The sequence below is a fragment of the Aythya marila genome (assembly GCF_965140915.1).
Source record: "Aythya marila genome assembly, chromosome: 1".
Lineage (NCBI taxonomy): Eukaryota > Metazoa > Chordata > Aves > Anseriformes > Anatidae > Aythya > Aythya marila.
This window is the reverse complement of record NC_139042.1, coordinates 144,850,388-144,862,857: the sequence shown is the minus strand read 5'-3', so window position 1 is coordinate 144,862,857 and position 12,470 is coordinate 144,850,388. Positions and strand designations below refer to the sequence as shown.

Genomic DNA, 12,470 nt, shown 5'->3' with positions numbered 1-12,470 from the left:
AATCTCAGACAGTGGAGCCAGGATAACAGGTTGCCATCTTTTTTCTTTCCAAGCTACTTGATCCCATCTTCTCAGATGAACCACAATCTGTACATAAGCTAAGCCGTATCAGTGACAAAACCACTGTGATTTGCCTGAATTTTGAGGGAGAAGAGAGGCATTTCAAATGTAACTGGTAGGAGTCATAAAAGTCTGTCTGTTCTTAGCAAGCCTACATTTCTCTCCAAAGAACATCAGGAAGAAACCATAACACGTACATCTTACATATTGATTTTTTTCTTTAAAGGTCTAAATGGGCCTTATAAATATTAATTTAGGCCAACATCCTAATGCAGTAATACCATTAATCCATTCAAATTTAAAATTCATATCCACAGTTCAAATGCAACCTACAGCAGAAAGTCTCTGCCTTGACTCCAAATACTTGGATTTCAAAATTACCTTTTATACCTGTAAAGTTGCATTCTGAAAATTACCAAAAATCATACACCGTACAATGCGAGTAGGGTGAAACCACTTTTAAAGAAATCAGATCTGTCATTCTTAAAAAGTAGCCAAGAGTTAAGAATGTTAAGAATGGGTTACTGGTCTTGGAAGGTTTTCAAGACCAAACTAAATAAAGCCCTGAGCAACCTGGTCTTGAGCTCAAAGATGGCCCTATTCTGAGCAGGAGACTGGACTCCTAAGATCATTTCCATCCTGAATTTCCTATGATCTCTTCACAATCCAGCACATCCTGGACTGCATATTGTGTCCTGCATGCTAAAAGCTCTTAATTGTTATGAACCAAAATTGTTTTCTGCTTGTGGCAATATTGAAAATTGGAGCATTAACCTTTAAACTGCACATTAGGAACTGTTCTTCAGCAACCAATGACTATAAATATTACATGAATAGACGTACTACAAAAAAACTTCTGTTACCTCCACTTACTATTTCTGGAAATAAACTCCAAACAATTTAAACACAATAAGAATTAAAATTTGTAGCCCTGAGATTATCGCACCATCAAAAGTCTGTGTACCTTCACTGTCTAAATCAAAAAATATAAGATGCTCAGAAGGTGGATATGGTCCTGGTGGTCTTTCAAAAGATCAAGAGCAGCAGTTAGTACAGAATGCGTTCAAAATCCCAGGGGACAACTGAGATGAATTTCATGATCTGCTGGAGGATAATAAACACTGCAGAAGACAAAAGCTTCAAACTAGAGACCATCACAATACTTAAAGCATCATTCTTCATGTGCTTACTGTCTGCACTGAGAGATTCTATCTGTAAGCTACAGGATGTGCCTATCAAATTCTTTTTGCTTCTATGGCAGGTTTCCTTGTTTTTATTTCTCCTTCCACAGCTTTGTCCAGAGTTTATTTCTTCACCTCTTTCGACAAAGTCATATACAGTCATCCTCTCAAGGAAAGGTCTTATTTAAACAGCAAAAGAGGAAGGGGATAAACACACACACAGGAAACACATGATTGCTCTATACAATCATGATCATAACTGAGATACTTATTTTGGTCTGCTTTTCTCAAAAGTACTTGCTAAGAACAAACAGAAAAGCTTGAAATATTAGGTATTTTGAATATCCAAAAGCTTTTGGCTTCATGACTTTTGCTGTATGAACACAACAGCTGTAACAATGGAAGTTTCTTCCAAGTAAACATTTAACAGTACAGTATTTTTCAGTAAAATGCACAAGAAAGATTAAAAGTCTCTTTCCTACTAGGCAACACACTCTTAGATCTCACTTACCATTTTCATCTCCAGCTGTTTTCCGACCATCCTCTGGGGAAACATGCACCAGCTGCAGAATAAGGGGTCTTCGGGTGACAACGCCGGTACCTCGTGGGAGCAGATCTCTCCCCACAAGACTTTCCAACACAGAACTCTTTCCACTGCTCTGAAAATTCGAATGTAGCTACATTATTTTCTTGAATAAAAAAATGCTTTAACATTTTAGGTTTTAGCGTGTTTTCACCACTCCCACAAACAGTTGTCTAGTCTGTCCTCTGATATACAGTGTCCTACAGAAAGTATATCTGACAGGCTCAGTGCATCTAATACAGTGATATCACATCACACGGGCAATACAGGGCACGTCTGATATAAGTCAGTAGCTGTTTAAACCTGCTTTTGATACTTAAAAGCCATGGTGACGGATGTACTTCTATTTCTTAAGGATAAATTAAACCAGTAAAAATCAAACATAACACTTTGAAAGTCTGGCCTATAAGACTTTGAGGGGTTTTGGAGTTATTTGTTGTTGTTTTTAATAGGACTATAGTAAATTCTTCCAGTTTTCTGTAGTGTGTAAGACAACACAGTCATGCCACGAGAAAACATGTTCTGGCAATCACTGCAGCCAGTTAGGAGCTGTTACTACACAAACAGTTCCAAACAATTCTCTGAAAAAAAAAATGAATGCACACTTTTGACAGCTAGAACATGTATTGCTACTATACTACCACAGTTCAGCTTACCAGTTCTGAAAGAGCAGATACAAGACTTTAAATAAATCAAAAAAATGAGCATATAAGCTACCATAACATGAAATTAAGAATACTCAAGACTGATTTTAAGTATCAAACATTTAGTAGCATCTTAAGCGATTTTTCTAAAAAACAAAAAAAAATAGATCAGCAGAGATCAAGGATACAGTACAATCTGGCAGCACCTGAGGACACCGTGCACTAAAATCTTACCAAACCGCAGCTGAAGAACCATGTGGCCAAAGCACAAAGCAGTTCTGGAAGCCTCCCTGCCAGAGTTTTGTTGTAGCACAGTTCAGAAGTATAGCTAGTGTTACAGACTATGAAAACACAAGAATTTCAGAGTGACAGACAGGTCACTTTTTGACAACCTTTGCAGTTTAAAACAAGTGGAATGCCTGCTCAAGAAGATGAAATGCAATAAAAGCTCATCAGCTGCACTGAAAAAAGCATGCTTTCCTTTATGACAAATATTTTGAACATCTCTTGAGCAACATTGCTTTCACATGGGCAGAAAGGGCTGAAGGTGAGACCTGGATGAAGTGGCTGCTTTTGAACATAATCTGAGTAGAGAAGCATAATGAATAATTGCTCAAGACTCTTCCAAAAACCCCATCAAGACAGAAAACCAAAATCCATGGGGATAAGTCACTGCACACTACTGCTCACCATTTGGTTACCAAAATAGCAGGAAGCTGAGATTGGTACCTCAGAGGTCTGTACTGGGACCTGTGCTGTTTAGTGGTTTATTAATAACAGGCAGTGGGATCTAGCACACCCTTTGCAGGTTTGTGGACAACATTACGCTTGAGTGGTGCAGCTGACACGACAGACTGACACAACATGCCATCCACAGGGACCTGGCGAGGCTGGAGAGTTGGGCTCCTGCAAACCTCACAAACCTCAGCAAGGCCAAGTACAAGGTCCTACACCTGGGTAAGGACAATGCCAAAAATGAACGCAGGCAGGGCAATGACTGGATTGAGAGCAGCCCAGCAGAGGACCTAAGAGATACTGGTGGATTAAAAACTGGACGTGAACTGGAAGTGCACATTTGCAGCCAAGGAAGCCAGGGAAGTCTCCATGGAGGTCTTACAGCAGCCTTGCAATGCCTACAGGGGTCTGCAGGAAAGCTGGGGAGGGACTGTTGGTCAGGGAGTGCAGTGATAGGGCAAAGGGGAATGGATTTAAACTAAAAGAAGGGAGATTTAGGTTAGACATCAGGAATTCTTCCCTATGAGAATGGTGAGGCCCTGGCACAGGTTGCCCAGAGAAGCTGTGGCTGCCCCATCCCTGGAGGTGCTCAAGGCCAGACTGGATGGGGTTTTGGGCAGCCTGGGCTGGTGCGAGGTGTCTCTGCCCATGGCAGGGGGGTGAGACTGGGTGGTCTTTAAGGTCTTTTCCAGCCCTACCCATTCTGTGATTCTCTGACAAACTACACATGGAAAAAGAACACGATGTCCTACACCACTCCCACAGCCCAGGTACTTTCAGATGTAAAACGAATTATCTGGATCCTCTGCAGTGGTTTAATAGCTGACAAATGTACAGTCATACATCAGATGAGACATTGCAATACTCCACACATCAGGAAATTTGTTTCTAATTGCGTTATGCTTCCTTATTAAACCAATCTGCTCTTGGAACATGATACAGTACCTAATGATGCACTCCTTAATCTGGATCCTATATACATCCATTATCAAGAATTATCCGACAAGAAAAGCAGTAAACACCAGGCTGATCTTTCTCTGCCAGTAGGAGGAAGCGAGGGATATGGGGTCTGCTCAGAACACAAATTCAGTTCAGCCAACCCTTCATACAACTGATGTGGGCAGGGACCAGAACTTATGACTAAGGGTACCACAGAATTTTTAGGGATGAATTTACAGCAGCATCATGCTTGTTTTGTCATCTAACTGGAACTACTGTCATGATATGAAGCAAGGATTGAAATACCAAGTCCAAAAAAAGAGTAACACATTTCAGTCTTTTGTGGCACATCAGTCAGGCTTTCTTCCATACCCTGACCCAATCCTAGTTTGAAATATCTGTAATTAATAATGACTAGAAGAACTTAATATAGATTACCCAGAAATAAAGGTAAATACAGGAACACCTTGCTGTCTGTTGCTTTTTTAGCCATTGTGTCAAACCTCCACTGCCAAGCGCGTAACGTTCTGCTCTGTTAACCACCAGTCTCACCCAGGTTACTGGGTAGCAGAACTACGTTTTTTCCTAGAAGTGCAAACCTAAGAAGGGAGGCTGCACACAGGAACTTCAGAAATGTTTTATTTGAATACACAGTACGTATGATGTAAATTTTATCAGCATTCTAACTGCCTCCTGAACAGTTACATCTTCATTCTTGTCAACATCATCTTCAGGTTAATCTAGATCAAGGATGGAGGACAAGAACAGGGAAGTGACTGAGCACTTGCTCACAAATTGAAGAGCTGAGATCTCTCAGATCTGTGATCCACTCCCGGGAAGCCAGCATCCCTACTTGTTACAGGTCGTGATGGTCCCACTTCTGCCTCCCCATTCTATTTCATATTTACTTGCCCCTGCTTTATTTCAGTTGTGTGCACTTCTGAAGTACCAGCACACATTTTCTCCCATCCATGACATTAATTCTCATGAGGAAACTCCCCTTGCACCATGCTGCCTGGCCAGCCACGCTTGTCAGGAATTCAGACGAGGCAGATAGCAGGGCATGACTTTGTCCAGCCACCTCTGCAGCGGGAGTTGTTTCTTTCAGAGACACCTCAGGGCTGTTGACAGGCCAAACAGAAAAGATTCTGTATCGAACATTTTCAAGTAACACTATAAAGAGCCAGCCATATTTATCCTAGACACTCTCTTCCTTGGCTTTCTCATCCTATTTCTAAGCCCACAGTGACATAATGAGCAGTCCTAGCTTTAGAGGGCTTGCTCCCTACACACAGAACACCAAGACACATTCTCATCAGCATCAGCAGCCTGCCCGTGCTTCCCTTGTTTCTTCCCTCTTTTCTATCACTGCTGATACAACAAGAAGCTGCTCTTGTCGCCCCTGATGCTCCTTGCCAGTTTCAGCTCTAGCTGGACCTTGGCTTTCCTAATACCACCCTCACATATGGAGGCAACATAAAGGAACTTGTCCTCTCTCCTACCTCCCGCAAGTCTTCTACTTCAGCGCTCAGTTCTCAGTCTCCTCCACACCGCTGTCCTCATCTGTCTGCTCATCATCCCGACTATGTGCCCAGACCACCGCTTTGTGCTCCAAACACATTGTTCCTGAAGGCACCCCAAGTTATTTGTGCTTCACTGTACCCCCCACCCAGCTCAGTGAATAAGCCAGCCCGCCCTGAGGAAACCCAGTCCTTCTGATAGGACCAAATGATACATTTTTCGTTATCTAATCAAATGGGGAAAAAAAACTGCAAAGAACTCCTGCAACACAATGCAGATTGACTGCAGGAAGGCACAAGAAAAGCAGAATTAAGGCAGCACAGTCAGTAGTCCCCATGACTTCTTCATCACCAATGTTTGAGAACAACAGCAAGGAATAGGGAAGCAGGAGAGGTTTTGTTTCCCCATGAGATATAACAGCTCCTGAAGAATTTTCTTACGATGAGCAATGCATCTACCTTGATGTCTGAGAGAAAATGGCAGCAATCTCACCATTTCTGTCACACAAGAATTAATTGACAAAGTCTGGCTGGCTAAACTATTCTCTCAGAGACAGATATATACGTGGCTTGCCAAATTCCAATCCCATTATTGGGAAATACAAGCTAATGCGTTTTTACTGAGGTCTCCTTTACACAGCTCAGCCAAAATAGTTCAGGAACCCTGCATTTACACCACATCTAGCTGTACATACATGTCAAACAACAACAAACCCACAGAGGATTTGCAGTTGCATTTTTCTCCATACATCAATTCCCAATGTCCTCCAATATTTCGCCTGAGACAAAAATACCTCATTTAATTGGAAACAACCAACACCAAATTTAGAGAGAATGTTATTTCAGGGAACTGCAATATTTAAAGATCCACATTTATAAGCAGTACAGACTGGATTTACATATTATCACTTACAGTATTATCTTTTTTCCCAATAAACAAAACAAAAAACAAAGCCAATTTGTACCTTTAAATAAGAAGCAGCCAGTGAACCTACTGGCTACTATATAAAGAAATATTCTCCAAGAACTACACAGGGTTTTTCTGCCCAGATTCTGAAAGGCATTTGCCAGGGCTTGTTTCTTTAATCACTCCTGGCCTTTGTTTTCCTGAAAACATGTTTTCCTTGCACTATTCCCTGTGGGCAAGATACAAGTTACATCCTTTTTAATTAAAATAGGGGTTCTCAAAGAAATGCAGTTACCAAGCACAAGCTGAAGAGAAACCTGGCAGCAAACATACAAAACTTGGGGGAAAAACACCACTTTGTTCAGATCCTTCTCCAGTTGCGTCCTTTCTTCCACAGTAACTGGAAGCTTGCAAGCAATTGCAAGTCAATACCTTCATTTAAATGATGCTTAATATCACTTTCACATTTAAAAAGTGGAGGGATTAAGATAGGAATGAGATCACAGTGTTTTTAAACCCGTGATTTTATTTATGTATAAAGCCTGCAGGTGGACGCTGTGTAAAGGTCAGCATCCCTCCAGTCAAAGTAGCTTTCAAGACCTACAAAGGAGCTGCTCAGAGACTCATAGGGCCCACCAGTGAAAAGAAACAGCCCAACACCAACTGCTGTTTGCACTGTTTAGCTTTAGCAGCAAAGTTTATACTATTCCTGGCATAAGTAAACAGCTAATTAACGTCAGCTTCACTTTGCTGCTCATTTGAAACACACACCAGAACAGTCAGGGCAATATTTGACAGGAGGAAGGAATGGCAAAATGGGAAACAGTTATGCCCAGAACTAGACAGGGTACATGTCAGATATCAAGACAACAAAAAAGGCAAGGAGGCACAAAAAAAATAAATAAATAAAGGAAGTTTGCAAAATAGCTGAGAGAAAAACAAGTTCTCCCCAGCCAGCACTGCAGCTATGCTCTAGTTACACCTCCGTTCACAAAGGTAAGGCAGAAGTAAAGACCTTTGCCCCGAAATCCCAGGAAAGACCACTGGAAAAAAAGGAAAAAAACAAAGAAAAAAAAAAAAAAAAAAAAAAAAGGAGGCCATTCCTGGCCTGAGCTTTGCGTGGAGCTATTATACAATGGTTTGGGTTGGAAGGGACCTTAAAGACCACCCAGTCCCATCCTCTGCCATGGGCAGGGACACCTCGCACCAGCCCAGGCTGCCCAAAGCCTCACCCAGCCTGGCCTTGAGCACCTCCAGGGATGGGGCATCCACAGCTTCTCTGGGCAGTCTGTGCCAGGGCCTCACCACGCCCACAGTAAAGAATTTCTTCCTAATCTTCATCTAAATCTCCCCTCTATTAATTTAAAACCACTCCACCCTGTCCTGTCATTATCTGTTTGAGCCAGGAGTGGCTCTCCATCTTCTTTAAGTACCAAAAAGTTGCAATGAGGGCACCCTTGAGCCTTCTCTTCTTTAGGCTGAACAGCCCCAGCTCTCTCAGCCTTTCTTCGTAGGAGAGGTGCTTGGTACAGGATGAAGTCTCCTTCACCTAAAACCGGCTTTTCACCACCAACAACCAGGATTCACCAGTGGATGAAAAGCTCAAGAGGCTTAAAGGCCCACTTCTCCAGGGAAAAAGCAACGAAGCTCTGTAGAGCATCTGAATTTTAAACTCACAGAGCTAAAAACCAGATGCTTTGATAAGCATCCAGTGTATTCTTCTCCTCATCTCATTACCCGGGACCGTACATTAGCTTCCCATTGCTGTCAGCTTCTTGATGTGGAAATTATCCTCCTGTTTGGTCTAACTGCATATGCAGTTGTACATATTCAAATGCTCAGGTTGTTAGATCAAGAAGCCTTCCTCTGTAACAAGAGTTGCTTTAGTGTTGAAATATCGAGCACGACACTTACTCCAATCTGCGAAAAAAGAAATAAATGTAACGTTCATCTCCAAGCCGATCACAGAGCCTAATTAACAGCTCTTTCAGATGGTAGCATCCAACAAAACAAACTGTGTTAAATGCTGTAAACTACTCTTCCCTGTTTGAAGCCCCAAAATAGCATTAACTGAAGACTGAGCAACAGTAGTACATACATGGACACTTGAAAGGTTACATGTATTTAAAAATCCCTTCGTGAATTTCGGTTGGTTGCTAAATCAATTTCACTACGAAGGCTCTATTAAAACCAACACTACAAAGTGCAATTCTTCCTTTTTAACAATGGCAGTATTAGTTTTGTAGCAAAGGAGATCTCCTAACACTCAAGTTTCTACAGATCTAGGTCAATGACTTCTAAAAACACAAAACAGACTCCAAGAATTAATGACTTGGAAAAAAAAGGGGGGAGGGGGAGGATGAAATCCACTTCTACACATCTCTAGGCACGGAGTTTATCGTTGTGTCTTTTATTACTTACTTTATTCTAAAAGTGATGCCCACTTCTGTACTGTAGGTACTTCATTTCTGTAATAACATCTACGTGCCCTTAACATACAAGAGGTCATAACTAAACTTTTCTTCCCTTCTTTTATTAGAGCGTTAATGTGTTTGGTTGAAGCACTTTGATACAACCTTGTTATCCTTTACAGGTATGGACCACAAAGCAAAGCATTTTTATTAAACGCATCAGGAGGCTGGGTACTACTGCACAAATATTGTTTGTGTAGTATTCCCAGCCTGGACACTGCTTTGCATTTCAACAACACAGTTGGTGAAAAGGCAACTGAAACACTGAATGAGGGGAAAAAAAGCAGCACTTCCCTATCTGGGCAAGGCAAAAAGCACTAAAATAGCCATACAAAGTTGGCAGTGGGAGGGTGTCCTGCCAGTTCTATCAGCAGCAGTCTTCAATTTTTTTTTTTAACAGTCTCCGTACTGGGGTACAGAAATGACTCGTGCAGTATTTCAGTAGAGAACGCGAAGGAATTCTCAGATAACTGGGTCACAGGAACACCGCCAGAAGAAGGGCGAGAGGCCACCTACATGTCTAACTGAGAAATAGTTTGTAATTACCACCAAAATCTGGCTGGAAAAAGGAAAAACTAGGAAACTTTAATAACAAACAAAACATTCAAAGAAATTAAGGATTATAAGCAGTTTCTAACTCTACAAATGCCAGAAAAGAAAGAATTAATTTGGGGCACAGAAGCTGAAATAAATGAGAAATGAAGACATAGCACTAAACATAGTAAAAGGGTAGAAAAGAGTCACAGAATATAGGTAAGAGAAATGAACAACCAAAGTTATTAAAACCCCACATTTTCATTTTCCCCACTGAATACACAGAAGGTCATGCAAGAAAAGAAAAACGAGAGAGCTACAGAAATCTTAAGTGATAGCATTTGTTTTCCACAAAGAAAAATGGAGGTGCAAAATTTAAACCTGTCTGTGAATGCTAGACAAAGTAGAAAAAAGTCAGGACTGCATATGCCAGTAGGCTATAAAGAAATCATCTGTGGGGAAAAAAACTTGCAGTTGCATAGCACAACCAAAAATAACTCCAGAAACAAGACTGTAAATGGCACATTTAAAAAAAAAAATAAAAAATATATAGAAGCAAACTGCCAGAAGCAAAACTGTCAGCTCTAAGGTCATATTTGAGACATCTCCAGAAACCTGCTCTACAATAAACTAAATTCAAAATTAATAAAACAGTAATATTTTATTTTAAATATAAAATAATTGCAAAAAATATCCGCAGAATTACTACACCCATAAAGACAACTGTATCTTTCAAGAACACAGAGTCACAGAAAATCATAGAAACAGGTTCTATACTGTAGGTTGGAAAGGACCTACAGGATCATCTAGTCCAACCATCCTCCCATCACCAATACTACCCACTAAGCTATTAAATCACATCTCACAGCACCTCGTCCAGGTGCTTCTTGAACACCACCAGGGACAGTGACTCCACCACCTCCCCGGGCAGGCCGTTCCAGTGCCTGACCACTGCACCTGAACCCTGGCTAAAACAAACAAAAACAAGGTACAATTTCCCAAAGATATATGTTCCTGAAGTCGTGTACAGGGCCTGGCTGGGATGGAGTTAACTTTCCCCGCAGCAGCCCATACAGCGCTGTGCTCTGCATCTCTTCAGAGGAGGGGGAGTGAGAGAGCGGTTGTGGTGTAGTTCAGCTGCCCAGCAAGGTAAAACCACAAGTCTATAAAGGCCTTTGCTTTGGTCTGTAAAAAGATGTAGTGTCAGTTTACCTTATTCAAGGGTTTGTATGAGCATGTAGCGCCAAAGGGGTATTAATACTGATGGGTAAACTCTTGGGGGAGACTATTCAAATCAAATGCATGTCAGCATAGTCTTAATGTTTATTATGTACTGTATGTGCTTTTTCGAAATGTTAACTAGGATAAAGTTTTTACAAAAGATGGTAATGCAAAAATAAAATGCCACTTCAAGATATTTCAGAAAGAGAAACGAATACTTCTATTAACTTCACATATAGAGATACTGCATCTCTGTTTTGCGCCTTTCTGTTACAGAAATAAACTAACAAAACAGATAGAAAACTCCTACTCGTGTGATTGCAAATGTAAAAGAGATGGTAAGTTTTCATGAAGCGAGGGCCTCCTGCAAGCTACAAAAGCAGCAAGCCCCTAATATAAGACAGCAGCGCAAAGTCTCTGCCCCTGCACAAGTGCTGTTGGTGTGTTTTGTGAACCAACGGGCGTGAAGTCACCAAATGCATTTTGCTTTTTGCTGGCAAAGCCGTGCTGGAGCCGAGCGCCTTCCAGCCAGCCTCACGGGCTGGCTCTGAGCACGCCTCCCGCAGGCCCCAGCGCCGTGCCCGTGCTGTACCCGCCGGGCTTGTCCCAGGGGAAACCCTGGAGCGGGGACATCCAGCCACGGCTGCCAACCCCTCAGGAACACGCAGCCCCACTAACTTTGGGGTTTTAGCGGAGTTTAACGCCTCCTTCCCGGCCCCCTCGCGGCTGTCGCAGCCCCACCGGCGGCGTTTGGCGCCCGGTGTCCGGCCGGGGGCACCGCCAGCCCCTTGGGGCCCGGAGGCCTCCCGAGAGGCGGCCCCGCTGTCCCCGGGCGTCCCCAGCCGTGCCCTTGGCGGCGGCGGTGGCGGCGGCTGCGGGGACGCCCGCCTCGACTTTGCCCGGCCCGGCCCGGCCCGGCCCCGCCTCACCTGCGTGCCCACCACCACGATCTGCGGCAGCTGGATGATGTCGGCCCCCACCGTGTTGAAGACGTCCTGCAGCTTGTTGATGACGGGGATCAGCGCCTCCATGGCGCCGCGGAGCCCCGCAGCAGGCCGAGGCCGAGGCGATGAATGGGCGCGACCGGCGGCGGCGGCAGCGGCTCCCGTCAGCCGCCCCCCCGCCCTCCTCCGCCGGCCGCCATTGGCGACGGCCCCCGCGCACGGCGCCGCCCCCAGCGGGCTGTGCGCGCAGCGCCCCGCCGCCGCTCGGCAGCATGGGAGTTGTAGTGCCTGGCTCGGGGCCGCGGCCTGCGCTCGGGCTGGAAGGGACCTCAAAGAACACCCAGTCCCAGCCCCTGCCATGGGCAGGGACACCTCCCACCCCCCCAAAGGCTTTTTGGCTGCCCAAAACCCCGTCCAGCCTGGCCTTGAGCACCTCCAGGGATGGGGCAGGCACAACCTCTTTGGGCAGCATCTACCAGTGCCTCACCACCCTCTGAGTGCAGAATTTCCTCCTAACCTCTCATCTCAGTTTTAAATCCTGGCTGATGTTAGAGTTTCTACACCTATTCTATATAAATTAGTCTTTTTCCCGTCTTCATGTCATGAAACTCTCAAACATGGAAATGAGCATACAAAAAGGAGTATTTTCTTATTAAAACATCTTCGTAACCAAATCTCTCATTCTTACCCACGAAGTCTCACAGTGCTTGTTAGCGGACTGGTGTTTCATG

General features: G+C 43.6%; 1 protein-coding gene across 4 annotated transcripts in view; it reads right to left on the bottom strand.

Moving 5' to 3' along the window:
- Positions 1–11,946, bottom strand: part of DNM1L (dynamin 1 like) — a 39,119-nt gene extending 27,173 nt beyond the window's left edge. For 3 of the 4 annotated variants that reach the window (XM_082784878.1, XM_082784880.1, XM_082784879.1), the window contains exons 1-2: positions 11,725–11,946; positions 1,753–1,900 (exon numbers count right to left, since the gene is read on the bottom strand). In XM_082784878.1, coding sequence (XP_082641004.1) covers positions 1,753–1,900; positions 11,725–11,826 — 250 coding nt within the window. In that variant the 5' untranslated portion in view covers positions 11,827–11,946. The remainder of the gene's footprint in view (positions 1–1,752; positions 1,901–11,724) is intronic. The other variant, XM_082784881.1, reaches the window with a different exon arrangement.
- Positions 11,947–12,470: the final 524 nt, after the last annotated feature.